At 39.0% G+C, this 27,663-nt stretch overlaps 1 protein-coding gene across 11 annotated transcripts; it reads left to right on the top strand.

The window, feature by feature from the left end:
• Window positions 1–164: 164 nt before the first annotated feature.
• On the top strand, window positions 165–27,469 carry LOC117247328 (actin-binding LIM protein 1-like). 11 transcript variants are annotated; one of them, XM_078163341.1, is made up of 19 exons: window positions 172–505; window positions 9,945–10,088; window positions 12,448–12,631; window positions 12,739–12,848; window positions 15,123–15,249; window positions 15,400–15,493; window positions 15,667–15,754; window positions 15,853–15,911; window positions 16,138–16,194; window positions 18,773–18,850; window positions 19,657–19,827; window positions 21,882–21,911; window positions 22,031–22,154; window positions 22,315–22,404; window positions 24,604–24,651; window positions 25,226–25,290; window positions 25,489–25,534; window positions 25,661–25,978; window positions 27,389–27,469. In XM_078163341.1, exons 1-18 carry the CDS (start codon window positions 190–192, stop codon window positions 25,690–25,692), a joined length of 1,863 nt encoding a protein of 620 aa, XP_078019467.1. In that variant the 5' UTR covers window positions 172–189; the 3' UTR covers window positions 25,693–25,978; window positions 27,389–27,469. The 11 variants fall into 11 exon arrangements, with proteins under 11 accessions (XP_078019474.1, XP_078019467.1, XP_078019475.1 ...); XM_078163340.1 differs by having other exon boundaries at window positions 176–505; window positions 24,601–24,651; XM_078163350.1 differs by lacking the exon at window positions 172–505 and adding an exon at window positions 2,328–2,423 and having other exon boundaries at window positions 24,601–24,651.
• Window positions 27,470–27,663: the final 194 nt, after the last annotated feature.

Here is a 27,663-nt window from a genome sequence, read left to right as displayed (position 1 = left end):
CCCTAAAAATACACCTTCCTTAATCTTCTTATAGGGCGTGTGGTAGGAGTTAGTCTTTGACTGCCTGATGGACAACACACACACACGCACACACACACACACACACACGCTGAGTCAGTCACACAGTCTTACAGAACAACGTAATACCTGACATTCAACAGAGGGCTTTAACGTCTCGAGATTTCCTTTATGGTTTCTCACTTGGAGTCGATCTGCAGCCTGAGCTGTGTGGACGAGAGCCTCGACGGCACGAGCATGTCGGGCCTCCTCAACCTCAGCAGCCTGGGCAGGATCTGCGGCTCCAGCCACAGCAATGAAATGGTGGTTTTGGACCGGGTCAAGAGGAAGAACTCTGTCAGACGCATGTCGATTATTGAAGACGGGGAAATCGCAGAGGTTCTCTACCTGATTCCTAAACAGTCCATGATGGAGCAGCTGCCTTTCATCAACCCCAACGACTACATCCTGTGTGAGAAGCTGGCCAGTATACCTGCAGAGATGTCAGGTAATCACTACTTCCTTATGTAGTTGCCATGGGTGATAAGTTATTATTACAACCTATAATTTGGCTGTGCAGTTTTTTGTAGACGTACCACATGACATTGATTTCCCACAGGGTAAATGCTGAATAATGACTGGATGCAACACGTTCTGTCCACTTTATTGAAAATAATTTCATGTAGGAATCAAGCTAATAGACAATGATGTTGCACACGCAAGATATTAGCCAATCTCAGTAACTATTCGTAACCACAGTTCTTCATTTCAGTAGATATTGATGGTTTTTTCGACTACAGTATGGACATGTGCGTAATCCATGACATTGCTGTCAACTCTTTGACCTTGTCTCATTTGACTGCTGCCTCTACACAACCTTTATCGTCAATGTTGTGCCTTGTTTATAAGGTAAAGTATCTTATAATGATAACAATAGTGAAATATTTTCAATAAAGCACCTTTCACAGCAACGAAATTCACGCAGTGCTTCACAAAATACAATCAAGCAATCAACTGTAAACCTAATGGAGGAGAGTTCCAGAGTGTTGGAGCAGGATCACCTTTAGCTTTGAGTCTGAAGCAGCCAGCCAGTAGGTCCTGGTCTGAAGACCTAAGGGACCTACTGACGATACATGGATAGAGGAGATCACTGTTGCGGAGGGCTCTGTACGTAAGAACGACTATCTTAAAGTGAATCCTGAACCTGATGGGAAACCAATGTAAAGAAGCTAAAATGGGAGTGATGTGAGTTGACCCATTGGACCTGGTTAAAAGCCTTATGGATTGTTTGAAGATGATTCAGAGAAGATTTGTTCAGACAAGTAAAAAGAGAATTACAGTTGTCTAATCGGGAGGACACAAAAGCATGGATAATCATCTCTAGCTCAGGTCGAGACACCAGCTGAATAAAACAAATTTGGGTCAGTTATTTAACATGATGATCCAAATGCATGGCCTGATCAAAAATAACACCAAGACTGCTAAAATTTGATGGTATAGCTGACGAAAGGAATCCAATACTCTGGGCAACCTTGGAAGACTATGCAGACTAAAGAAGTGTTTGTATTAGTATAGTGGTTCTCAAACAGGGGTCCTTGAGGGAGGTCCAGGAGGTCAATGGAAAATGGGGAATAGATTATTTTCACTATTTTTTCACTATAGAAGTGAGCCCAGTGTGAGTAAGAGTCATAAAAGTGACTATTCTGATCATTGGTTTCACTTCGTCCACTGTTATCTCCTCAACTGTAATTGACACTAACAACTCATCTTTTAAGGTGGAGGTCCCAAAAGCAAAATCTTATCAAATGGGGGTTCATAACCTTATGTGTATCAATTTACAGGTCTTGACATGAAGAATATTAAGAACCACTATATTAGGAGACAAATCGTATATTCAGTCAGTGAGTTTTGAAAGCCAGAAATATTAACAGCAGGTAAGGTAATCACTGAATCATCTCTGCTGAACAACAGTCCCTTCATAGATAAACAAATATCATGGCAAACTACTGCAAAGGAACAGAAAGTCATTAAGTATTTTCACATGCATCGTCAGTGAGCTGGTTATTGAAGGTGAATGTCATCACCATGTGAAGAAGTTTAAAAGCTTGACACAATAGTGTGAGTTTACCATGGATACACGAATATGTAATAATAATGCACAGCTCTGTCAGCATTAAATGTCTGGCATTCAGATATTCTCTTGCTCAGCATGGTTGAGGTCATGGTTCAGAGGCACAAGAGTGCTTAATGGCACTCCTACTGCTGTCCTCTCTGAGCACACAAACACACACACACTCCTGCCCTCTGTGTTTGGACCACCCCCTTTCTCTTGGACCAGCAGTCCAGTTAGTTCCTCTCCTCACTCTGATCCGCTGCACTGAGCGCTCCCACAGCCGAGCAGAAACCAACAGCCATGAAAGAGAAAGGTAGACACTTTTGAGTGTGTGTGTTTGTGTTTTAATGTGTGTGTGTGTGTGTGACAGAAGAAGAAAGAAAGGACGTGTGCCAGCTTGTGCTTTATGTTTTTAGACACTTACACAACTTGGAGTTGAGTGTACCATATTTGTCAGGTCTCATTACCTGTTTGTTTTTTGGCTTTCCATGTGAGGTGGTATTTGTTTTAAAGGTCATATTGTTTATGACATTGCTTAACTGTTCCTGCAGGTATAGTTAATATTCTTGTGTTATGCATTGTATAGTGTTTTTAATGTTAGTCATAATCTGTGAGGCTTGGCTGATATTGCGAACGCTCTGGTGTGTGAATTATTTAAACAAAATGACATTATTTTATTGTATACTCTTTGTATTTTTGATCTTTTAAGATTCTCAAATATTACACAAACCTGGAAACTGAATACGGAGATAAAAACTGTGGTTGCCAAGTGGGGAAAAGTGCAGGCACAGCTGTTGGCTCATCATAAAGCATCATGTTAGGTCAAGAGCAGCATGTGATTTTAGTAATACTTCTGAATTAAGCAGTGTTTCACACTGATTATTGTATTTTGCAGCAACAGTGAACTCAGTCGGAGTTAAGTTGTAGAAAAACATTCTCTTTCCACTTAATTAGTGACTGTTGAGATTAAAAACATCCTGATACTGTAGTTTGCTGTCCTCAAGAAACTCCTGAAGTTGCGCTAATAATACAAAATTTAGTATTTAGCATTTTTATATTCTGAATCAAAGCATGTACACATGCCTAAGTCACTGTGGATGCTTTTCTAGAATATCTAACATGAAGTGAAGTGCTTTCTAAATGGGATGTGTAAAGCTGTGCGGGATTATTTTGGTGTCAGAAAATGACCCTGACATTTTCACTGATATTCTTGTACGGTGACTTTACGAATAGTCACAAAAAAATCTGTTGAAAGCCCTAAAGACGGCTATTAACGATTATTGACACACACACAGTAGTATGAGCAAATGAAGCTTTTAGCCTATACAACAAACACACACTAATGTCATTCAAAAAGTACATAAATGATCTCACTGTATGGCGAAAATTATAGTCCATTGCTTAAGTGGCTCATACAGTTTATAAAACATAGTTTACATTACTTTGTACTTTACATAGAATCAGAATCAGGTATATTTAAACATCTACATAAAAGACTTAAAATAGACATTCCCTCACTCCTTACACATACACATACACACACACACGTGTACACACACAGATGCAGATTCTCATAGCCGGAGACAGTGGGTTGTTGTGTGATTAGCTGTCTGTCTCAGGTTTCCCTCCATTTGCTGTCTTTCTAAATCTACCATTTGCTAATACTTGACACCCTATCAGCTTCACATTCTGGGAGAGATCAAGAAAGAGTGCAAGAAACTCTGAACTCTTAAAATATGTCCATGTGGAGGCCCCACATGTGAGCAATAAATAAAAGCATACAAGGGATATACTTATAGGATATACTATATATACACATATAGGCTACAGGATAATACGACACACATACTGTGTTGTTGTATACACACAGTACAATGTAGTACAGCCTGTTCTTGGAGATCAGTCAATTTACAACAAAACAAAAGTGTCAAAGATTTCTAAACGGTAAGAGTAATTCTGTGATGGTTTATTTTGGCATCACAGCTCCTTCATTAACAAATATCTGAGGCGCTCTAGGACAAAGGCCAGTTTGGCTGTGTTGTCAGTCACTGTTGGAGTGCCATGGCTAAGGGTTATATTCCCACTAGGGTTTTGTTTGGCAGAGATGATCCTTACTTTCACAAAATGTTTTTAGATCAGATTTTATACAACTACTATCACACAAAGTTCTCTTACTGATCTTCCATTGGCAGGAATGATCTCAAAATGTTAATTATGTTGCTGTAATCAAAGCCCTCGTCTTTCAGGGTGACCGAAATCACGTTTTTATGTCAATGGAAAGTCACAGTAAAATTTGTATTGTTTGTTGCTGGCAAAAATCATCATCATCATCATCATCATAAGTCTGCTAAAGCTGAAGTTGTTCCTTGTCTTACTTATGAGACTTAACCTCCTGAGACCCTAACTTTTGTTGGTAAGCTTTTTTAATTTCTCCTAGCTCTTTGGGATCAATAGGACCCGATAAGTATAGAAAGTTTCAACCACACAATGCGATCAGGTTTTGGACCTTGTTTACTTTTGTGTCGGGATCGGCTGCAGACTAACTTGGCAGAGATGGCTGCCATCTTGTTTTTATATGAATTATTGTATTGTGCTCTTACTACCACTAGATGGCACAAAAAAGTGTCCACGAACAAGGACAACAGGTCTAAAGTTAAGTAGAATGAAGTGTAAGGTCCAGTAAACCCAAAATGTGATGTCCTCATATGAGGACACGGGGTCTTAGGAGAGAGTGTGTACGATTGTTGGGGATTTAGTGGCATCTAGTGGTGAGGATTGCAGATTGCACCCAGCTGAAACTTATTACGGTTAGAATTCCTTCAGCGGTCATTGTTTTCTACCAGGAGCCGAATTATCACAGAGGTCTCTTCCTCTCCAAAATACCAGTAAAACACTGAATAAAGCAGTTTTATGTTGAAAAAATCTCACAGAGGGGCTGCTAACTATGGTAGCCAATGCGAGAACGTGAAAATGGCCCTATCTAGAGCTAGTGTTTGATTCGTCCATTCTTGGCCACTGTAGAAACATGGCAGTGCAACATGGCCAACACATTTTAAACTCTGACCCCATCACATATCGACGTTTGGTCATGGACCTTCCACGTCCAGATACGACGTGACAGGTCCCCTTGGTGTGTTGGTTGTTGATGTTCTGGGACGCAGGGTCAAATTCTGCCTGTTCCATGCATTGTTTTCTTTCAAAATACACTTCCATTTTCACAGGAAATGTACTGTTTACATACTGTCTCTTTCAAAATAAAGGCACTACATCAGTACGATACCACCAATTGACTTTTTTTTTTTTTCTTACTAAGGCACGTCCTTAGGTTTAGGCTACAAAAACACATCCACCATTCCTCACACCCAACCTACTCAGACTTTCGCCATCGAGTGCCGTTAAATTATAACGTCAACTGGCCATGCGTCATGCCGACAATAAAGGACAGCTTTTTTCGTCAGTGTCTGATGCTGCAAGTCACTGCCCAAGTGCTCATTCGATGACTTTGAAATGAGACCGGGTTGACATGGTGGACTGTAGACAAGGACCTGATCACAAATTTATGTTTCCTAGGATAGCGAAGGCATGACCTGACCTACTGTCCCTCTGATTGGCTAGTACTTGTTGCCTTCGTTTGTCGGATTGGTTAGGTTTAGGCGGGAGAATTAATATTGATTAGGGCTAGGGTAAGAATGTCAAGGAAAGCTAAATTGTGACCTGCTACCTGTGTAGATAGAAACAGCTCATTCTAAGGTAAAGAAAACAAAAACAATTCATATTTTCAGGTGATTATACACTAAAGAAAACATATTTATTATATTATATTCCATTTCTGCCAATATATCCCCCATAAACCCTACACACTGGACCTTTAAGTAGACTGCTCCAGGATGTTATGGATTACTAGTCTCTGTCTAATCACTATCATCACTAATACTGTCTGCATCACAGCAGCTGGCCTATAGTGAAAGTTAATAATCATCACAGCACTGCATTTTGTGCTCACTGGTTTGTCTTCACAGCTGTACAATCATTTACAGTGAGCACGCTCTCTTAATCTAGCTTGTTACTTCATGCTTGTTACCATAGTGACAAATCTCTCCTGTCGAGGGGGGCAGACTTGGGGCCACATACCGATGGTGCTTGACTCAATTTTCTTCGTATTCACGAGGCTGAGTTGGGAAACAGCTTAGGAAATATTTCCCTTTCCAGCCGTGTGAGGAAGTCTTTGTGTTTGGGTCAAATAAATTTAGACACAACTCGTTCATGCTTGTGTGGCTGAGATTAACTGAGGTACAGTAGACCGTCCAGTGTAGCTGTTGTCTAGTTAATAAATTGATTTGTTTTGACTGCCTCTGTGGCAAAACTGGATATGGAAAAAAGGAAAACTGAAGCTAGTGTGTGCGTTTATCTGTTTGTATGCTGCGTGTCCACACACTGGGAGACACAGCGCTCTCAACGTGCCACATTCTTTCCCCTCTCTCCTCTGCTAATCACATTCAAGACCTCTCAAGTAGGCTGTGATTAGATTGTACAGGCATCCACTGCTTCTGCTGCCTTATAAACATCAAGGAGACAGAAGCAGAAGGAAGGAGCTTCTTGTTACAGTATGAGACTAGGTTTGACACCCAAGCGGTGACACTTCACGTGGAATATTCTTACTGAAGTTGTTGTGCGATCTAATAGGATAAATAGTGGCTTCTTTGTGAACTTGTCTGTCTTTGTGTGTGTATGTGTGTCTCTGTGCCAAAGCAGAGCGTGTCTGTACGTTACGTTCGGTTATGTAAGCACTGACGGGACATTTCTGAGGGACTATTGTATTGCAATGAGCTGCTCAGGCAGGAAAGGATAAAACCTAATTTGAGTATAGGAAAATGTGTACTTTGTGACCAAATACCTGCAGAACTAATGAAATTAGCCTAGCATACTGTGTGTTTATTTCTGATGAACAGAGTTTCAAGTTTTTTTTTTTGTTTAACAAATGCACAGTGATTACAGAAGCTGTTGTTGCCAGTGAAAATCATGGGTCTCTGGCTTCATACAACAATGCTAATTTTAAATGTAGCCTATAAAAAAGCATTGTTACTGTAGCAAATGTTAGCATGCTTACACACATTAAAGGGCGACTTCTGTATTTCTCTATGTTTTTCTGTTTAAGTGACTAATAGAGTGCCCAAGGAATGAGTACAAAAACCTGGAAATGAGTTCACATATTAACACTCAAGGTTTCCTCGTCTCTAAGTCAATGGATTTTTGGTTAGATGCCTGAAATAAAGTCTGCGGTTAACACCAGCTTAAGAGATTTTCATATTTTGTTCTACGACAAAAAATATGTCAGTAAATACCCCACTTGTGAAACTAGAAGCTTCTATGTGTCTAAAAAGAGGAGGCTGCTAACAAGTGGCTAAATAAGTCTACAGAACATCATCACGCCGCGCCGCGCCAAACATGGCTTTACTAGGGTGACCATATTTTGATTTCCAAAAAAGAGGACACTCGGCCCAGCCATGACATAGCCTACTTAAATGATACTCGCAGCTTACTCAAAGATGCCTTATCATTTTAATATATTTAAAATTTATATGTATGGATAAAAAATTCAGTTATATTACAAAATAATACCTCTCAAAGACAGAAATTCAGATAGGCCCCAATAGAGACATATACACATACTAGAGTTTGGCGATCCGAGCCTGACGGTACACGACAGGTCGGGCCGGGTTTGGTCAAAAATGTAGCTATAAATTGTAACAACTGTGTGACACAAACTCAGTGCTTTGGTCATTAAATAATGTCGGGCTCGGTTCGGGCTCAGAAATATGCGGCCCGTGCCGCACTCTAACACACACGCACAAACACACGGAAAACCGGACATTATCATCAGTTTATAAAAAACCCCTGGACGCCCCGGATGGGACGTGAAAAGTGGACATGTCTGGGCAAAAGAGGACGTTTGGTCAGCCTAGCTTTACAGTCTTGTTATGGTGGTGACAACAGCTTCATGTGACCATGGTGAAGTTCATTTAAGTCCCGTTTCCAGCAAGCATTCCAGTACAGTTCGGTTTGGTTCAGTTCAGTTCTGATTCCACTGTGAGAAGTTGTGGATGGTACCAATGGAACTGCCCACAAGTTGCCGCCAATCGCCCAGTGAATTAAGTTTGTTTTTTTTTTCAGTCTACAGCAGCAAAACATCCTTTCATTTTATACTTACAGTTTACCAATGTATAAAACTCTCTACGGTATGAGCAGTGGTTACATGAGGCTTTAAACCAGCCACAGCTCAGCCCTGAGCAGAGTGACCATCTGCTATTGACCAATCAACAGACTGCAGTGTTCACAGCTCCACCTTTTAGTACCAGATCTGTGTGCTAGGAACCCCAACAGAGAGGGGACCAAAAATGGGGACGATACGAAACGGTTCCATTAGTACCATCCACAACTTTTCACAGTGGAAACAGAAAAAAAATGTGTACCGAACCAAACTGAGCTGTACTGTACTGCTTGGTGGAAACATGACTTTATAGCCTAACATTAGCTTTTTACTTCTGGTGATTGCAATTAGGCTTCAATAATCATGAAAGGGGTGTTTATTTGTCAAGATTCTTTTGCTGAACAAAATGTCTCTTTGCCACAGAGTTTATTTTCTACAATACTCCAAAACCCAGTGGAAAAATCACATAGGCTTTTTGATGAGTGAACCAGCGTGTATGCCAAGGAGCTTTAGCATACAGAAAAACGTCTTCCCTGAGGCACTCAACTGGAACAATAATTTGTGAAATGTTTTTACTGAGTATCAGTTTATGTTCCAAAGAGCTTGTTTTGCCACTGACAGGCTAGGATTGTTATTTCAAGTGTCTGACAACATTATGGAAAGGATCCCCACAGAGGTCAGCCTTTCTGTTGAAGATTGGGTCCTTTTTGTTTAACCAGAGGCAGCCTCAAAATCGGTATTGCCAAACCCACCAGTCTTCATTTAAAGAAACTGTTATTTAAGCATGTATAGATCCATAATTATGTGAGACTGTCATAATAACGATCTGAGCCTGTCAGTAGCAAAAACAAGCACTTTTAATGCACATACATTGACAGTGCATAACTGCCCCATGTGGTTATATCACAACATGTTTTGCCGCTGCCCGCTGAAACCCTGTCATTCAGTACTGGATCAGTTTCAAAAACTGTTGCTCCCTTTAATCACTTGGACACAAAAACATGGGGAAATAGGATCCACGTTAAAAATACTAAAGTTACCTGTTACCATTTAGCCAAGTTCAGTGTGTTAAGTAATGTTTACCATGTTCAGCACAGCTAACATTATAGCTGCTAAACAGTGCCATGTTAGCATTGTCAGTGTGAGCATGCTAGCATGCTGATGCTAGCATTTAGCATTACCTAAAAGCACTAAAAGCACTGCTATGTCTAAGTGCATCCATAGCATACAGCTTCACAGAGCTGCTAGCATGGCTGCAGACTCTAGTCTTCCCACATTACTGCACCAAGCCGCTTTGCTAAATCTGCCAGAACTTTTTAACTTTCCTTGCATGATAAAACATCAACAACAGGTGGATATGTTTGTCGATAGTGCTTTCTGGATGCAAACGTGAGGCTGTAGATACTAGGCCTACTTGCAAAGTTACATAAATTTTGTTTCATTAAAGCCTAGTAAACTGAGAGTGGCTGTTTGTTTAAAGGAAGAGGCAAAAAATGTTTTAAAGACCAAGACTTGGCATTTTCAGGCTATGTAAAGTGACATTTTGTATGACAAGCTGATATTCAAACATGATAATGAATTTGTCAAGACTGAGCTGATTTATTTCTCCTTCTCCTTCTCCTGTAGTGCTACATGCTCAGGGTGGCTGCCACCCGTGTTCTCCAGTGGGGAAGCGGGTCATCCAGTGCTTGAGGTGTGGGGAGCCGTGCAAAGGAGAGGTGCTGCGAGTCCAGAGCAGCCACTTCCACGTAAAGTGCTTTACCTGCAAGGGTGAGTACCATCAATATACACACTTTTGGACTATCCTGTAGTCACACCGCAGTCAGAATAGTCTCATAAGCCCAATAGTAGGCTATAAGTGTCTAAATTTGGACATTACAGAAACTTGAGAATCCAAAGAGCAGAATTCCTCATGTGCAGTGGAGATGAATGGGAGGCTGCTTTGAATACCTATCATGACTGAATTCATGACTTTTGCTCCAAATTACTCAGTAAAAATAAGATTACTCTTTCACATAAATGTAATCAGAGGCCTAATTGCGCATTTCATTCAGATTAGAGTACTGTGGTGGGGATTGATTTTAAATTTAGAATTTAAACTCTGGAACTCTTCAAATGTATCAACAATTTTACATGTAAGTAGTAACACAATTAACATTTGAGTCCTTATGTTGCATTAAAACATCTTATTTCAGTAGGTACCTTTTAAATTGAGCAGAATTTGCCAGAGATTTATTAGTCAGCCTGCTGGCACCATCAAATTCAATTTATTACCCAATTTTCTGCGTCTACAATGGGCTGTTGTGAGAACCTGTCAGACAGTCATTCGCAGTGAGTTTGCTTCGTGGAAAACATATTTCCTCAGCGGGCCATTGTCCACACTAATTGAAAGCGACAAGCTTCTCGTGTTGTTGCCCTTTCATCGCATTGTGATGGTGTTTACAGCGCAGGGGGAACAAAGGGGACTTTCAGAGCAGAGATGCCTGCAGTATTTTAACAGTGGGAAGACGTGGGGATCGACGGACTCTGTGGGCTTTACTCAATTAGAATTTGCCTCAAAGTGATTCACTGTGAATAAATGTGAATTAAAATAAGCCTTTATCAAGTTTTATCTAAATAAATGAAACTTTATGGTACAAAAAAAAGTGAAAAACAATTGCCCCATTGATAAGAATAGTATATTAGTAGCCTATAATTAGGACAAATTACTCACTTTATCCATTTATGAACATCAGAAGATAAACATTAATCACTAAAGTTATCTGTATGTCATTTCCATTAATCAATCTCTGGGGTTTAGAACAAAGTAAACACATGTCCGTGCATGTTTTTTACAGGCTTAAAAATAGTCTTTTTTAAATAAAACCCATGTACGTTGTAAGTCTAAGTCAGACAGGAATAGAGCAGCATAAATCTGTCCTTGGCATCTCTATGTGTTATGTAGTGGCAGGTTCAGAAGGTCAGAGTCGGAAGCGGGTTGTGTGGTATCGGATGACTCCAAACACTGCCTTGCTGTCATTAACCTGTCAAACACATAAACACCTCAGAAACCATGACAGGATCATGAGGTCAGACAGCATAAATAGGATTTACCTCATGTCTTTGATGGATTACATATATGTTGTTGTTGGCTTATACTACAATGACAACAGCCTGAAAAAAAGTTGACAATTTAAACTTTAAAATTAAGTTACTGACCCAAAATACAAAAATAAATAAATGTATAAAGAGTAAATACATAATTTAAGAAGTTACAAGTATTTTGTCCCAAACCTCTTTACACAATAATAAAAGACCACACAATAAAAACAAAAATAAATAAGGCAAACAGCAATATAAGCAGACCTGTAGACAAATAAAAAAAATCAAAGGGTTACATTCTAAAATGACCTCTTTCCATCATAGGCTCAAAAATTTAGTTGGTAAAAATATAAGGTAACAAAGAGATGAGAGCATTTTAATACCTTGTTTTGCCCAAAACCTAAACCCATTTAGGACAATAAAGTTTATCTTAAAAAGAATTTATTGCAGAATGGAAGTGTTCAAGTAAGCAAAGTTAAGTAAATTGTCATGTGTTTGTCTCGTTAAAGCTACATTAAAGGTCCAGTTTGTAAGACTTAGGGAGATTTAGTGGCATCTAGTGGTGAAGATTGCAGGTTGCAACCAGCTGAAACATCTCCCGGTTAAATTCCTTCAGTGTTCATTGTTCAGGAGGTTTTCAGTGGGAGAAATGAGATATGTTCAGGGCCAATGATGAGAACGGAGTTGAATATTAAGAACTTTTGGGACATCCAGCTTTTTATGTCAAGAGAAATTTACTGGTGTCAGGGGGTTTAACGTACAGGTAGAGCTGTGTATCATCTGCATAGCTATAGAAAGAAATGATGTGATGACATATAATCTGTCCCAGGGGTAGCATGTACAGGGTGAACAGAACAGGTCCCAAAACTGATCCTTGTGGTATTCCATGTTTTGACTGAGCAGTTTTTGAGAAATATTCCCCAATGGTGACAAAAAGTTTTCTGTTGGTTATATATGAAGAAAACCAGTCCAGAGCGGTTCCAGTTATATGTAATATGTTTTCTGTTGTCACATATCTCCCCCTGTATGACTGCTTGTCTGTTTGCAGTGTGCGGCTGTGACCTGGCTCAGAGCGGCTTCTTCATGAAGAATGGCGACTACCTCTGCCCGCTGGACTTCCAGAGGCTTCACGGCACGCTCTGTAACAACTGTGGGGAATTTGTGGAGGGAGAGGTGGTCACAGTCTTGGGGAAGACCTACCACCCAGCCTGCTTTGTGTGCACCGTTTGCAAGTAACTGTGAAAAAGAAATAGATAAATAAAGATTTTGGAGGCAGACTAACTCTTTTTTTTTTTTTTAAACTGCATGGTTTACATCTGTCTCTGTCTCCGTTTCTCAGACAGCCCTTTCCTGCTGGGGATTGTGTCACCTTCAGTGGAAAGGACTGCCTCTGTCAGCGCTGTATCCGACCCATGTCTCCAACTCCTAATAACATCCGCTGTTCCAGTAGTACGTGCACTCTTGTATGATTTATTCTCTTAGTGAGCCAGGACATTTGATCCCGTGTTGACATCAAAAGTATTTATTAACAAAGCTTATAAATAGATCCAAGACTTTGATCCCATGCAGATATAATCAGACAGGGGATTATGCACTGAACATTGTCCAGCTGTGGTCGCAACGCTGAGTTGACATTACCTTAAAAATCCCATCATCCTCCTGGGATCCTGCCAGGTCAGGGACTCAGTGCAGACTAAGAGATACAATAGAACTAAACTCTCTATCTTAACTTTATCTTATCCACCTGACATCAGTAGATAAGATAAAGATGAATAGATTCTGAAAGCCTGTGGATTAAGAGGTCTCTAAGATTGTACAGAAAGGTCCCTATTTTAAAAATCTACAGGAAACTGCAACTCAGATAATTCAGTTTTTACATGTTTATCTCATGGGCAGATTATGAGACAATGGCCCCCTGGCCACAGACATGTAGAAGGCCCCACCACCTAGGAGCAAGACACAGATTTCATAGATGTCTAGTCTGTTTTTGTTGTTGTTTGGCATCTCTTTGTCGTCTTCATGCATCTCTCTGTGGTTTTGTGTCATTTTGTGGTCCTTATGTGGCTGTTTATAGTTGTTTTGTATCAGTATGTAATTGTTTTAGTCTTTTTTTTGTTTTTTTTGTCATCTCTTTGTAGTCATTTTAGTCTTTTTGTTATTGTTATGCCCCTTTTCATAGTCACTTACTCATTTTGCATCCCATTTTAGTCATTCTGCATCCATTTGTAGTCATTTTGAGACTCTTTGCAGTTGCTTTGTGACGCTTTTTGGTCATTTTGCATCCCTTTGAAGTTATATTTGGAGTCTCTCTGTGATTGTTATGCCCTTTTTGTAGTCATTTTGCATCCCTTTGTAGTCATTTTCCGACTCTTTGCGGTTGCTTTGTGTCGCTTTGTGGTCATTTTGCAACCCTTTGAAGTTATATTTGGAGTCTCTTTGTGATTGTTATGCCCTTTTGTAGTAATTTTGCATCCTTTTGTAGTGCATTTGAGTCTCTTTGTAATTGCTTTGCGTCCCTTTGTAGTCATTCTTAGTGTCTTTGTAGTTGTTTGTATCAGTTTATAAGTGTTTTGGTCTTTTTGTAGTTATTTGTCATCTCTTCGCAGTCATTTTGAGTCTCTTTGCGATTGTCATGCCCCGTTTTGTAGTAATTTTGCATCCCTTTTTAGTCATGTTGCATCAATTTTTAGTCATTTCGAGACTCTTCATAGTTACCTTGTGTCCCTTTGAAGTTATTTGGAGTCTCTCTGTCATTGTTATGCCCTTTTTGTAGTCATTTTGCATCCCTTTGTAGTCATTTTGAGACTCTTTGTAGTTTCCTTGTGTCCATTTGTGGTCATTTTGCATTCCTTTTAAGTCATTTGGAGTCTCTTTGTAGTTTTCTTTAGTCCCTTTGTTGTCATTTTTGCATCCTTTTGAAGTTATTTGGAGTTTCTTTGTGATTGTTATGCCCTTTTTGTAGTCATTTTGCATCCCTTTGTAGTCATTTTGAGACCCTCTGTTGTTGCTTTGTGTCCATTTGTAGTCATTTTGCATCCCTCTGTAGTCCATTTGAGTCCCTTTTAGTTGTTTTGTGTCAGTTTGTTATTGTTTTGGTCTCTTGTAGTTGTTTTGCATCTCTTTGCAGTCATTTTGAGTCTCTTTGTTGTCAATTTGAGATACTTTGTGATTGTTTTGTATACCTAGTCATTTTGCATCCCTTTATAGTAATTTTGAGTCTCCTTGTGATTGTTTTGGTATTTTTCATGGTCATTTTGCTTCTCTTTGTAGTCATTTTGAGACTCTTTGTAGTTGCCTTGGGTCCCTTTATGGTCACTTTGCATCCCTTTGTATTCATTTCATGTCTCTTTGTGGTTGTTTTGGTCCCTTTCATTGCCATTGTGAGTCTCTTTGTGTCTCTTTGCAGCTGTTTTGCATCTCTCTGTAGTTGTTTGTGTCTCTTTGTATTCATCTTATGTTTCTTTGTGATTATTTTGGGTCTCTTCCTGGTCGGCACATGTCTCTTTGAGTGACATTTTGCAGGTGGAAGCCAGGGGATCACTGACAATTTAGGCCCCTGGGCCTGGTAGGCTTGTTCAGTAATCCATCCACAGTATATCCAGAAACAATTAGGAAGGTTGAGGATCACTGGATCAGCTGGGCCCAACACTTTTAGTGTAATATGGATTAAAGAACATGAATAAAAAAAATAAAGGCAATTTGTGTGTGTGTGTGTGTTTACAGACTGCTCTGGCTGTGGCAGAGACATCAAGAATGGCCAGGCTCTGTTGGCGCTGGGTGGCCAGTGGCACCTTGGCTGCTTCAAGTGTAAAGCCTGCAGGAAGGTGCTGAGCGGAGAATATATCAGCAAGTAAATACAATTCTCTCATAATTCTTTCCTTACCTTCCCTCATCTGAGTCTACATTTCCTAACAATAAAGTTTAGAATTAGAAATTATGCCAGCACTCATCATAACTAATACACAGAAAAGTTTTTAATATCAAAAGTCTTATCTTTCAGGGATGGTGTTCCGTACTGTGAGAGGGACTACCAGATTCAGTTTGGGGTGCAGTGTGAAGCATGTCAGAAGTTTATAACTGGAAAAGTCCTAGAGGTGAGAATGAAGAGTATTTTATGTTTTAAAACGTGTTTTGAGGAGATTTTTTGAAGCAGGTCCCCACATTCAAAAGATTGAGAATCCCTGGCCTGAAGTATTATATGTTCAGTTTTGTTCTTGGTAATTAGGCCAAAGTCTGATGCTTTTGCATTTCTCATTGTCTGCTGTAGGCAGGGGAGAAACATTATCACCCCAGCTGTGCAAGGTGCAGCCGATGTTACAAAATGTTCACAGAAGGTGAAGAAATGTATCTGCAAGGTCAGTGTGAGAGAGTGCATTCATGGTGATGATATGTATTTAGGCTTGGATGAATACATGGAGTGGAATGACATGCTGTGATTTTTTTGCTATTACAGGATCAACAGTTTGGCACCCAGACTGCAGAGACAGCAACAGAACTGAGGATGGTTACATGGTAATACCTCTTTAACTTAACATGTAACTTTATTTCTATATGTCACATGCAATTTAATGTGTCTACGAGGCAGTTTACAACTCAAGGCATGACATTACACAATATCATATCTACATAACTTCTTATAATACCTGTAAATATCCAGCTGGTGTTGCTGCTATTTAATGAGGATGTGAGTGTGATATCTGTGTGAGTCGCTGTCCTTACACATTCTCTTCCTTCCCAGGTCGGCAGACCAAAAACACCTTCTCTTGCTTTCTATTTCCCCCCACATGAACTGAAGGTTAATATTGTGAGCGGGCTCGCCGTTTGCACTGATGGGTTTCTAGTGTGAGCAGGCTGTAATCTCACACCTTGAGATTAACTGCACTCTGCTTGTTTCACATGCAACACTTTGCCCACCAGACTGGCCAGTTAGAGCTTGTGCGCTAATTCAAGGAAGCAAAAAGAAGACACTTTTGATACACAGAATAAGCTTCTTTTTTTATTTAAATGTTTCCATCCAAGAATTATAAAGACGAGATTTTAATTTGTGGAGCACCTGTACAGTATATAGTATGTGCAGTAATTACATTTTATTCAAAAAAAACAGGGGCGGAGTGAAGGGGTGGCTTAGGGGGCCTTAGCCCAAAATATTTTCTCAAAAGTCCTGAATCTTTTACCTTTGTCGCATTCAGGTAATAATGCATGTCCATGTTGTTTATCGTACTATGCTGTTCCCTAAAGACATCTAATGTAATTGATATTAAATAAATTCAGAGTATTGAAGACCACAATTACTTGGAATCGTTTGGGTGACGAGATTATTTTGTCAGGGATTCGAATATAGCAGATTTGTCAGCTGAACATTCATTCTGTGAACTCCAGCAAAGTCAAACGAAAAAGGTTTCAAGATCAGTAATGTTGCTTATGCCAATTTCTTACCTACCTATGATATGTAGCTTTAAAAAAAGTGACCATTTTTGCCTCTTTTTAGAGGCAGGAGTGGAAATGAGTCATCCTTAACATTTGTACCCCTTTTTCCACCAAATGTGTCATGTTTGACATCACGAACAGGCCGGAAAACAGAGTAGTCAACAGTAGAAAGCAGCATGGAGGACAATGAAAATGTTATGATTGCACTGCAAAACTGATAAAGTCCAATAGGTGGCGGTAGTGCAATGCATAGGAATGTTAGCCGCCATAAAATTCCACAGAAGATGAAGAAGAGAACGTGATGGTGGTGGTTCCCTTTTTTTATAGTATACATTGCTCAAAAAAAAAGGGAACACTTAATGGTCACAGTATAACACCAGGTCAGTTAATCTTCAGGGATATCAATCTGTCTGTTCAGGAAACACAAGTCATTGTGAATCAGTTTCAGCTGCTTTGGTGCAAATGAAAGTGACAACAGGTGCAATGGAGAGGCAAAAGTAAGACAACCCCCAGTAGTGTCCTTGTCACTACTGGTAGTAGTATGAGGTGGTACCTGCAGCTCAGTCTGGTTGCAGCGGTAGTCCAGCTCCTCCACGATGGCCCATCCATATGTGCAGTCACAAGAAGGTTTGCTTTGTCGCTTAGTGCAGTCTCACGAGCATGGAGGAGATACCAGAAGACTAACCATTACATGAGGTGAGCTGGACAGGGCCGTAGAAGGGCATCAATCCAACAGCAGGACGGGTATCTACTCCTTTGTGTGAGGAGGAACAGGAGGAGCACTGCCAGAGCCCTACAAAATGACTTCCAGCAGGCTACTGGTGTGCATGTTTCTGACTACACTGTCAGAAACAGACTCCACGAGGATGGCATGAGGGCCCGACATCCTCTAGTAGGACCTGTGCTCACCGTCCAGCATTGTGCAGCTTGATTGACATTTGCCAGAGAACACCAGAATTGGCAGGTCTACCACTGGCGCCCAGACATTCTCAGGAGTGTATACAGGCATGCTGGGACCATACGCGCTACTGAGTAACATTATGAGGGTGTCGTGATAAATGTCATGATGATTTTGGTTTCCACTGTTACACCATTTTCTCCTCAACAAATTATACAATGTACATCAGTAGAGATTTCAACTTAAATACTTCGTTCATCAAGATCTAATGTGTTCGCTTCATTTTTTTTGAGCAGTGTATCTCTTACCTAATCAGTCTCGGCTTAAAATGTGGCACAGGCTCATTTGGAACGACGTTTGAGCGCTGCTTGGGCGGAGATGAATGGTATTTTGTGGTGGGGCGTCATTGCATCTCACCAGTAAAAGGGGCTAAAATTAGCACATTCACCTGGGTGTTGGATTCCCATCACTGCTGATCAGAGTCAGGGCCAATGAATACCCGTGACTACTGCAGAGACATTTGACCCAGGTGTGAATGTCAATTGCTGTCTTTCCATTACATACAAAAGCTGGATGTTAGCGGGTGTTAGTGGGTTTTTAGAAGGGGCTTCACATACAAAACAGGATGTAGGCTCTACCTTGGTTTGGGCTGAGCCTTGAATGTACAATGTCTGGCTCCGCCCCTGTGTATAACATGTGAAAAACAACTTAGGAATGTAATTTTGGTGTTGACCTTGCATGCTTGGCTGTGTTATATACTGCCACTGCCATGTACTTGTACCTGCACAACTTTTAGTACTATACACCAACGTGTGTTAGTGCTATGCAAAACAAAAGTCTGGCTGAAATAAAGGACGTGACAATGCACAAACTGCATGATGCCAGGCCTACACTGCACACCGCTGCATTATGATACCTCGTGTTTGCTTTTACCCACATGAGAGACAGGGAAACTAGACCTGATATGACAATGGAAGCTGCCTATCAACACCTGAGCTTGAGCAGGAAGTGATGTCAGACTAACCCAGCTGTTTTTTCTTCCCTGTAGCCCACCAGATCATCATCTGAAAGCTCCTGCTCCAGGCCAGGCTCGTGCACTCCAGGCAGTCCTGGTCGAACCATCTGTGTAAGTCCTGGTGACGACATCACCACCTTCCATGGTGCACAATTCACCGTGGCTTGATTTACATTTCATTTATCCTTTATTCATACAGGGGAGTCGCATGGACAAAGTGTCCCTCTTGCAAGATGTGTCTTTTTATAAATGATGGCAAACCTTTAGGACAATAGCCAATGTGGAAAAAAGACCTTAAAATCAATCTGTAAATATATTTTTTTCAACTTTACCTTGACTGATCGGAACTAGTTTTATCTTGTGAGAGCAAAACGTGATTTCAATTGTGGTTGAATGATGAAGAGCCTTCAAATTGTTTTCAAGTCAACCACATATTGAACAGGAATTTAGATTTATTTGCTTCATCAATTTGAATTCATCTGCAATTCAGATTGAGTATGATTATAAAAACAACTTGGTGCTTTCGGTGTCCTTTTGTTTCCTCCGTCCAGTCTATTATGACCCATAGGTTGTTGGTTCATTGTGTGGAATAAAGAAACTTTAATCCCATTAAAACACCACAAACTATGAGCCATAAACTATTTACCTGTTTTATACTTGAATACTTGAGAAATAATTTACGTAGTGAATCTGAAATAGGCCACAGATTATAACGTTAACCTTCCTTCATGTGCCAAAGTCAAAGCATTGAGATGGTGCGGGATTAAAGCTTCATTCCTCCCTGACGTCATGTAATGAGCAACCTTTGACCTCTCACCTGACGTAACCCATGCTGTCTGCTCCTTCTATCTCTCAACCTCTGTGTCCTTCACCCCCCCCCCCCCCCCCCCCCCCCCCCCCCCCCGTTCTGGTCCCAGGCAAAAGTTGATAACGAGATCATTGATTACCGAGACTTAGCAGCCATTCCCAGAGTCAAGGCTATATATGATATAGAGCATCCTGATATGATATCTTATAAGTCTGTGAACGGCAGCTCCTCTACTTTGGACAACAAGGGCAACAGACAGGACAGGCAAAGCCCTGCAGAGGTAACTCCATTCAATGCTCCGAGTTGTATCTGGTAACATGTTTGTGTGTCATTGTTTCAGTGTTATCTTTCTCTTGGTTTGATTTATGAGTCAAACCAAGTAAAGCTTTGTTTCGCTGTTCTGAAATTTGACTGTGTTTGTGAGAAAATGCAAAGACATATATTGCGAAAAATGATCATATATTTTTTTTAAGTGTGTTTCTGGGTTATAACTTTTCCACCTTAACAAAACACTTACAATATTTAGTCCAGATCTAGGCTGATATACAGGATATTATAAAAGCCCATTTCCACCAATTTCAAGTCATTATTATGGGAAACTTTTTCAAAATAATAACTTAGTAGTTCAAAAATAATTAAGTATCTCAAAATAATAAGAAACAATAATAACTCCGTATTTTGAGAAACTATGTTATTTTGCGGTATGAAGTAATTATTTTTGAGATACATAGTCATTATTTCCAGATACTAAGTCAGTGTTCGGAGACACTAAGTCACTATTTTGGGATATTAAGTCATTGTTATGAAGTACTAAGTCATTATGTGATACTAAGTCATTGTTTTGAGATACTGAGTCATTGCTTTGAAATATTAAGTCATTGTTTTGAAATATTAAGTCATTGTTTTGAAATAATAAGTCATTGTTTTGAGATACTGAGTCACTGTTTTAAGAAACTAAGTCATTGTTTTGAGACAAAAAGTCATTATTTTTGAGATACTATGCCATTATTTCCAGATACTAAGTCATTTTTTTGTGATACTAAGTCATTATTGTGAGATATTAAGTCATTATTTTGAGATACTATGTCATTATTTCCAGATACTAAGTCATTTTTTGTGATACTAAGTCATTATTTTGAGATATTAAGTCATTGTTTCATGATACTTAGTCATTATCATTTTTATTAAGTCATCTTATAGAGATAGTAAGCCATTATTTTGAGATACTGAGTCACTGTTTTGAGATATTAAGTCATTGTTTTGAAATACTAAGTCATCTTATTGAGATACTAATTCATTGTTTTGAGATACTGAGTCACTGTTTTTGATATATTAAGCCATTCTTTTGAGATACTAAGTCATTATTTTGAGATATTAAGTCATCGTTTTGATATACTAAGTCATTTTTTGAGATACCAACTCATTGTTTTGAGAAAGTAAGTCATTGCTTTGAAATGCTATGTCATTGTTTTGAGATGTTAAGCCATTGTTTCGAGATACTAAGTCATTATCTTGAGATATTAAGTCACTGTTTTGAGGTACTAAGTCATTATCTTGAGATATTAAGTCACTGTTTTGAGGTACTAAGTCATTATCTTGAGATGTTAAGTCATTGTTTTGAGGTACTAAGCCATTGTTTTGAGACACAGTCATTATTTCGAGATAATAAGTAATTGTTTTTGAGATACTAAGTCATTGCTCTGAGACACTAAGTAATTGTTTTGAGATACTAAGTCATTATACTGAGATACTAAGTCATTATTTTGTGAAAGTTTTTCATTATAATGACTTGCAGGATCTTTCTTTTTTATCACATTGCTGGAAATGGACATTTATAGTATACTAAGAATCTGGCTGAGACTTTTATGGAGAGCAGCTTATAATACTATCAGAAAATGTTTGCATACTTAGTATTGTTTTTTAATGTTTGTTGCTATTTACTGTGTCACTGAGCGTTAATTAATGATCTGCGCCAGGCTACTGAGAACAATAAAAAACACTACACTTAAAAAAAAAACACAAAACACTAAAGGTACCTTTATAATGTAACCTTTTTGTTTCCTACTTTCCATGTCTGTCTTCATGTGAAAACCTCACAAGTCTAACTTTGTTGATTTTTCAAATTCAGCTGAAAGATTAAAGAACTGATGATATTATACATGTCTTCCTTTTATGACATATTTTCAAAGATGCGTAGTGGTTAGAATAAGGTCGCTTCCTTTTTCATTTTAGACAAGCTTGGAGATACAAGGTTTTCACCTGAAATGTCTGGTGTATGTTGTGTTTCTCTTTTGTTCATACATTTATTTTTTTTCTTCTGTCGTTCTGGTTTAGTCACCAGGAAACGTATCTGAAACCACAGAGGTAAATATGTGTTTTAATGACCAACCCCCCCATTAAAGCCAAAATTATTTAACACTTATTGACACTTATTACTTTTAATTTGTTTTGCATTTCACACTGGTTTTGTGTCCTCTTTCCAGGAGAGTTTTGAAGTAAGAAAGTGCATACCAAAATCATCAAGCCATGGATCTTTTCATGCAAAGTACAATCGTCACAGCTATACTCCAAGTCTGTCCAGATCACCGCAACACTTCCACCGACCAGGTGAGAAAAGCGCACGAAAGTAAGATTACCTCAATCTTCTTATCACCTCTGTGAAGATATTAGCCTCCCTCTGCTCACATTTCCTTTGTTTTATCACCGTCCCTTATCTCCTCTACCTCCACAACTCCCACCTTCACCTCTATCCTGGAATAACAACCAGGACTGATGCTTTCACCCTCTCTATCCTCTGGCAACAATGACACATGCCCCACTTCCCCTTTATTTCATCACTTTCTCCCTCACGCCAAAGGTAAGGATCCCTGCTCTTCTGACACCCTTTTCTGCACCCCCTCTCCCCATCCTTTAGCTTTTGTTATCTTTTATATTTCTCATCAAACACTTACATTTACTAGCAAACCCATCACTTTATAGTCTAAACTGCAGGGACTGTGGTCAGGCTGAAGGTGCAGAGTTGGACTATATAGGGAGGTTGGCGCAGAGATGTGATTCTCTTTATTGTCAGATGCACTGAGCCATCTAGTGGTCAAAGATCAGAGACTGTCGGCCGCCCACTCAGACTCTTTTCATATCCTATTTTACTGTAGGAGACAGCACAGCAGTCTGTTTGACATACAGAAAACACACACTGTACCATTAATTTTGAGCATGCATTTTCTTTCCTGTTTTTCTACCTTCTTTTCCCACCGCTCCCTAAAATCTTTCACTAAAAAAATAATCCGTCATGTAAATCTAGATCAAAGGAGGTATTTATAAAACTGGTTTGATTGATTAAATAAGTAGATATTCTTGTGCCTGTTCCCGACTTCACCCTCAGCAGCCGTGACTATTTATAGCAGCGCTGTGATTTTTCTAAAGAGTGTTTTATCGTGTGTGTATGTGTATGTGTATGTGTGTGTGTGTGTGTGTGTGTTTGAGATATGACAAGCTCTGACCAGTAATCGCTGGCATGTGTTTTTTGGTTGGAACTGAATATCACTCACAACCCACTAACAATTCACACAGCCTTGATTGTAGTCATTTTATTTAGAGTCTTTATATTCATTGATTTGGCACGTTAGAGTCTTAAAATGATTTCGATGATCATTTCTGAAACTCCACAACTGCATGAAATTAAAGTGTATGTTAGAAAACGTTTACGGCACTTGCTTTTTGTAAATGTGCTGCACACTCATTATGGCATCACCTTTCTGCACGGCTGGCCGGTTTTTCTTTTTTCTTTTTTTAATTATAAGTGATGTAAAGGTCACTACAGTTATTGTACACGAGATTAACCTTTTGGGAATTTTTTGAGTGAGTGAGAGTTACATACATAGATCAGGGCTGTTATCACCTATTCAAAATAGGGAGGGACTATTCTCACCATACACCCATGTGACCTAATCCTTAAGGAGAGGTTTGGAGGAGGAGACATTTTTAGAAACTTAACAGCTAAACTGACCATTTTAAAGCGCTTTGACACAAAAATCATAGATCAGGGGACCTTAAAGTTTTGATGACTGAGGGGGAGCAAGCATATGACTGAGGAAAAGTGCACACACTATGACTTTTTCCATGGCAGACTATACTATTAAATTTTTTATGACATACTAACACTTGACAAAAACAAAAACAATTGACAATGAGTGCGTTTACATGCACACTAATAAACCGATCATTATCTGATTTCTGGAGTTACCTGATTATTCAAGTGGTCATGTAAACAGCATAATCCAATAGGCTTTATCAGATAAAAGCCATTATCTGATTATGAGAAATCAGATAAACACATCTAGCTTTTTCCCCAATAGTCAGATTATTCGGTGCATGTATACCCTTTAATCTGGTTTCTTTCGGGTTTTGCTATTTTATACTCCCACTCCACTACATTTTAGAGGGAAATATTGTACTTTCAACTCCACTACGTTAATCTGACAGCTTTTGTTTCCTTTCAGATAAAGATTTTACATAAAATAATATGTTTTTATATTCTCAGTGTTTAAATTGTCACTTTTATTTTATCTTACTTATATGTTATGCACTTTGTGTGACACGTTTATATACAATACACTTGTATATTGCACTTTGCAGTACTTTTACTCCGAATCTACCCAAAGTATGTAAAATTGGCTCCACATTGATAAACTACACATTAGAATGCTCTCACATGTATTTGTTAATGATAAAAACAAACAGTACTGTAAGAATATAAACTGTCAGCATGATGAGTGCTTTATTCTGCAAATATATGACTTGCATACTTTTCAAGGTTTTTCAAGGATATGAGTACCTACTGTAACAGGAAGTTTGAGTTTTATGTCATGTACTTGGGGAGAAATCCAACTGAAGGACTGAATCATGTAAACCAGGTTTTTCTGATTATCAGATTATTGAAGTGCACGTAAACGCGGTAAGTTTTACTAACAGTATATAACATTATGCTATTTCGATTCTGCTGTGTGATATTTAGAAATTAATTATTTGCTGATGCTGCTTTCTTTTCTATCAGCAGACGAAGGCTTCAACATGTACAGGAGGCCTCCAATTTATAAACAACAAGGTACAATATGAGCTTTTTTTTTAACCTTTCAAACCACTAAACAAACAATAATCATGAGCAATATTTTAACCACTGAATTTTATTGTTTTTATTTATTTTGTTATTTGGTATTATAGCTATTATATAGCTGTGTGTATGTCATGTTTTATCTGCTTTTAAAAGCACTAATGGAGTGGCACCTGTAATCTTATTATATTCAATATATAATGACAACAAAGCTTTCTATATTCTATATTTAAGTTCATTTTAACACTATAGTTAAATCTTATTTTTAAAGCTACTGATCACTACCTCAGTTGTATCTTCTAAAATTATATGTTTGTTATTCTTGTACATTGTTACACTGATTTCTTCTCATTGTCTGAAATATACTTATGAGATTTTGTTATAAATGTAAAAATAGAGCAATACTAAGAAGTCGGTTTTACGGAACAATTAGCAAAAGGCTAAAAATAAAATCCAGCGAGGTATATTCTACTCAGTAAGTCTGATCTAATGTTGGCAAAGAGCCAAGTCTGACTGTAAGCCGCCTCACGGTGAGCTAATCTGTCTGCTGTTTCACTTTCACACATAGATCCAAATTCCTCCACATCCCAAACAACCTCTTTGCCTGGATACGGTCGCAATGGCCTCAATCCGGTAAGAGCGACATCACTGATAACGTACTCTCTCTCTCTTTAGCATTGTTCTGTAAAGCTAGTAAGTGACATTCCTGTAGTTCAGTAGGTCCAGCCAGCTTCCTGGGTTGTTTATATTTCACACACTAAATGAGGTTTGTCCATCTTACAGCACTTTAATAGATTTAATGTTTCCTCTGTTTTCCTTCTTCTCATGAAGCCACGGTCAGCTGATTTCTACCATTACAGCAGCGACAGATTCAGAGGTACATAAGTAGACATTTTTATTATTTACCATGGATGTCGTTCATCACTATAATATTAACTCAGTAAACAATTCTCCAGAAATTAATTTGTTTTGCTTCTTCTTTTCCTTTTTCCCTGCTTTTCAGACTTTAAGGTACGTGAGAAGAACTTTTTATGATCTCAAATCCTCTCCCTGTTTGCTTTACTGCACTTCCAAAGACCTGACCTTGACTCACTGTCTGCATGAGCATGTTTTATCAAATACACATTCAACTCAGTTTCAATTCAAAATTCTTAACCGCACATTTTATAAATATACTTTATTTGCAGTAACTTCAAGTGTTTAATCCCGCCATCAAATTTTTCCCATTGCATGTGTTTGCTTCACCCCATAGCTCCATGACGGTCATCCATTAGCACGAATGGACAGAGGAGTTTCTATGCCTAATTTGTTGGAACCAAAAGCAAGTATTGTTTTATATATCCATGTGGTACTAGAGGAGAGCTCTCACAACCCAGTCACCAGAGTAAAATGTTGGCATTCCTGCAAACATATATAGATATGTTTCACTTGTACATTTCATATGTATGTTATCAACATTTTTAAAGTGATGCAGTTCAGATAGGAGCATAAGGAGGAGGATGTGATGGCGGATGGTGTGAGACCTTTGGGTATTTTTTTGACAAGAGTTCCTGACATTTCCAGCTGCGTTTGTAGCAAACAAAACATGATCTTTACCTACCCTGACCAAGTGTTTTTTGTGTCTAAACCTAATCTTAACTGCTATATGTAGGAAACTGGACTTGCTTGAGTTTCTTGAAGACGTTTCGTCTTGCATCCGAGGGACTTCGTCAGTTCTAGAAACTGGTGCGGAGTCACAGGCTTTAAACTCTGTCTGGGTGTGAACCCTTACAGAGGCATTGAGATCGCTGACCCACTCATCGGTGAAGATTCTCAGTCATCCAGGTCATGGTAATCTTAGTGCTATATCGTAGGCAACTGAACTTTCTTGAGTTTCTTGAAGACATTTCGCCTCTCATCCAAGAAGCTTCTTCAGTTCCGTAGAACTAAGAAGACCTTTACATCACTTATAAGAAGCTTCTTCAGTTCCGTAGAACTAAAGAAGCTTCTTGGATGAGAGGCGAAATGTCTTCAAGAAACTCAAGAAAGTTCAGTTGCCTACGATATAGCACTAAGATTACCATGACCTGGATGACTGAGAATCTTCACCGACACATCTAAACCTAACCACACAGTGTTATCGCAAAACAAAACTGAAAATTGAAGCGTAAAGTTTCTGCAACATATGAAATGTACAAATGTGACTTATCCATGGTTTACAATGCCGACATTTATTCTGACGATTGGGTTTTCAATGCCAAGTCTTATGTTCTGTACTGTACCTATAAGCACCTTTGAAAGATTGCATGCAAGAATAACAATAATGCATACAAACGACAGCATGCAGTTTTCAAGGACGACTTCATCATCACCCTTTCTTTATGACAGCATTCGTGAAAATACATTGAGTGTTTAGACAAAAGCTAAAACAAACAAGGTTGTATGTTTTTCCCTGCAGGCTAAAGCACTGCTAGTACAATATAGACTACTACTATGCATGACAACTGTGAGGTGGTTATACAAGATACATATTTGCACGGTACACAGTGTTCTAACTCCATCTCGTGTCTCCATAGTACGTAAGAGGGTTAGGGCCACAAGAATAGTGTTTTTGAATAAAGTCAAAATTTTTGGCCCTAATCCACTTCCGTGTAATATCTCATAGTGTAAGCGTACAGAAGGTTGTGTTTAGGTGTAGCGTGTGTGGTGATCACCTCATAAAGCATTCTCAACCAGTCTTTGTTTCATGAAGGTCTACCCATATGAACTGCTCGCCGTTAACAGTAGAGGACGAGTGAAGCTTCCCAAGGATGTTGACAGAACGAGACTGGAGGTAGAGTAACTTGAGAAAAGAATGTGATGCTTCTTTTTTCTTTACACGGAACAGACTGTTACGCTGAAAGGTTTTCCTTAAAAGAATAAGAAATGCAACAAAGAACAAAAATATGCAGCTTTTCTGCAGCTCACTTCATCCTTTCCTGCTTTCCTTTGCAGCGTCACCTATCCCCGGAATCATTCTTTGAGATC

This window comes from Epinephelus lanceolatus, chromosome 21 (genome assembly GCF_041903045.1).
Source record: "Epinephelus lanceolatus isolate andai-2023 chromosome 21, ASM4190304v1, whole genome shotgun sequence".
NCBI classification, from domain to species: Eukaryota; Metazoa; Chordata; class Actinopteri; order Perciformes; family Serranidae; genus Epinephelus; species Epinephelus lanceolatus.
This window is presented reverse-complemented; position numbering and strand designations above follow the sequence as displayed.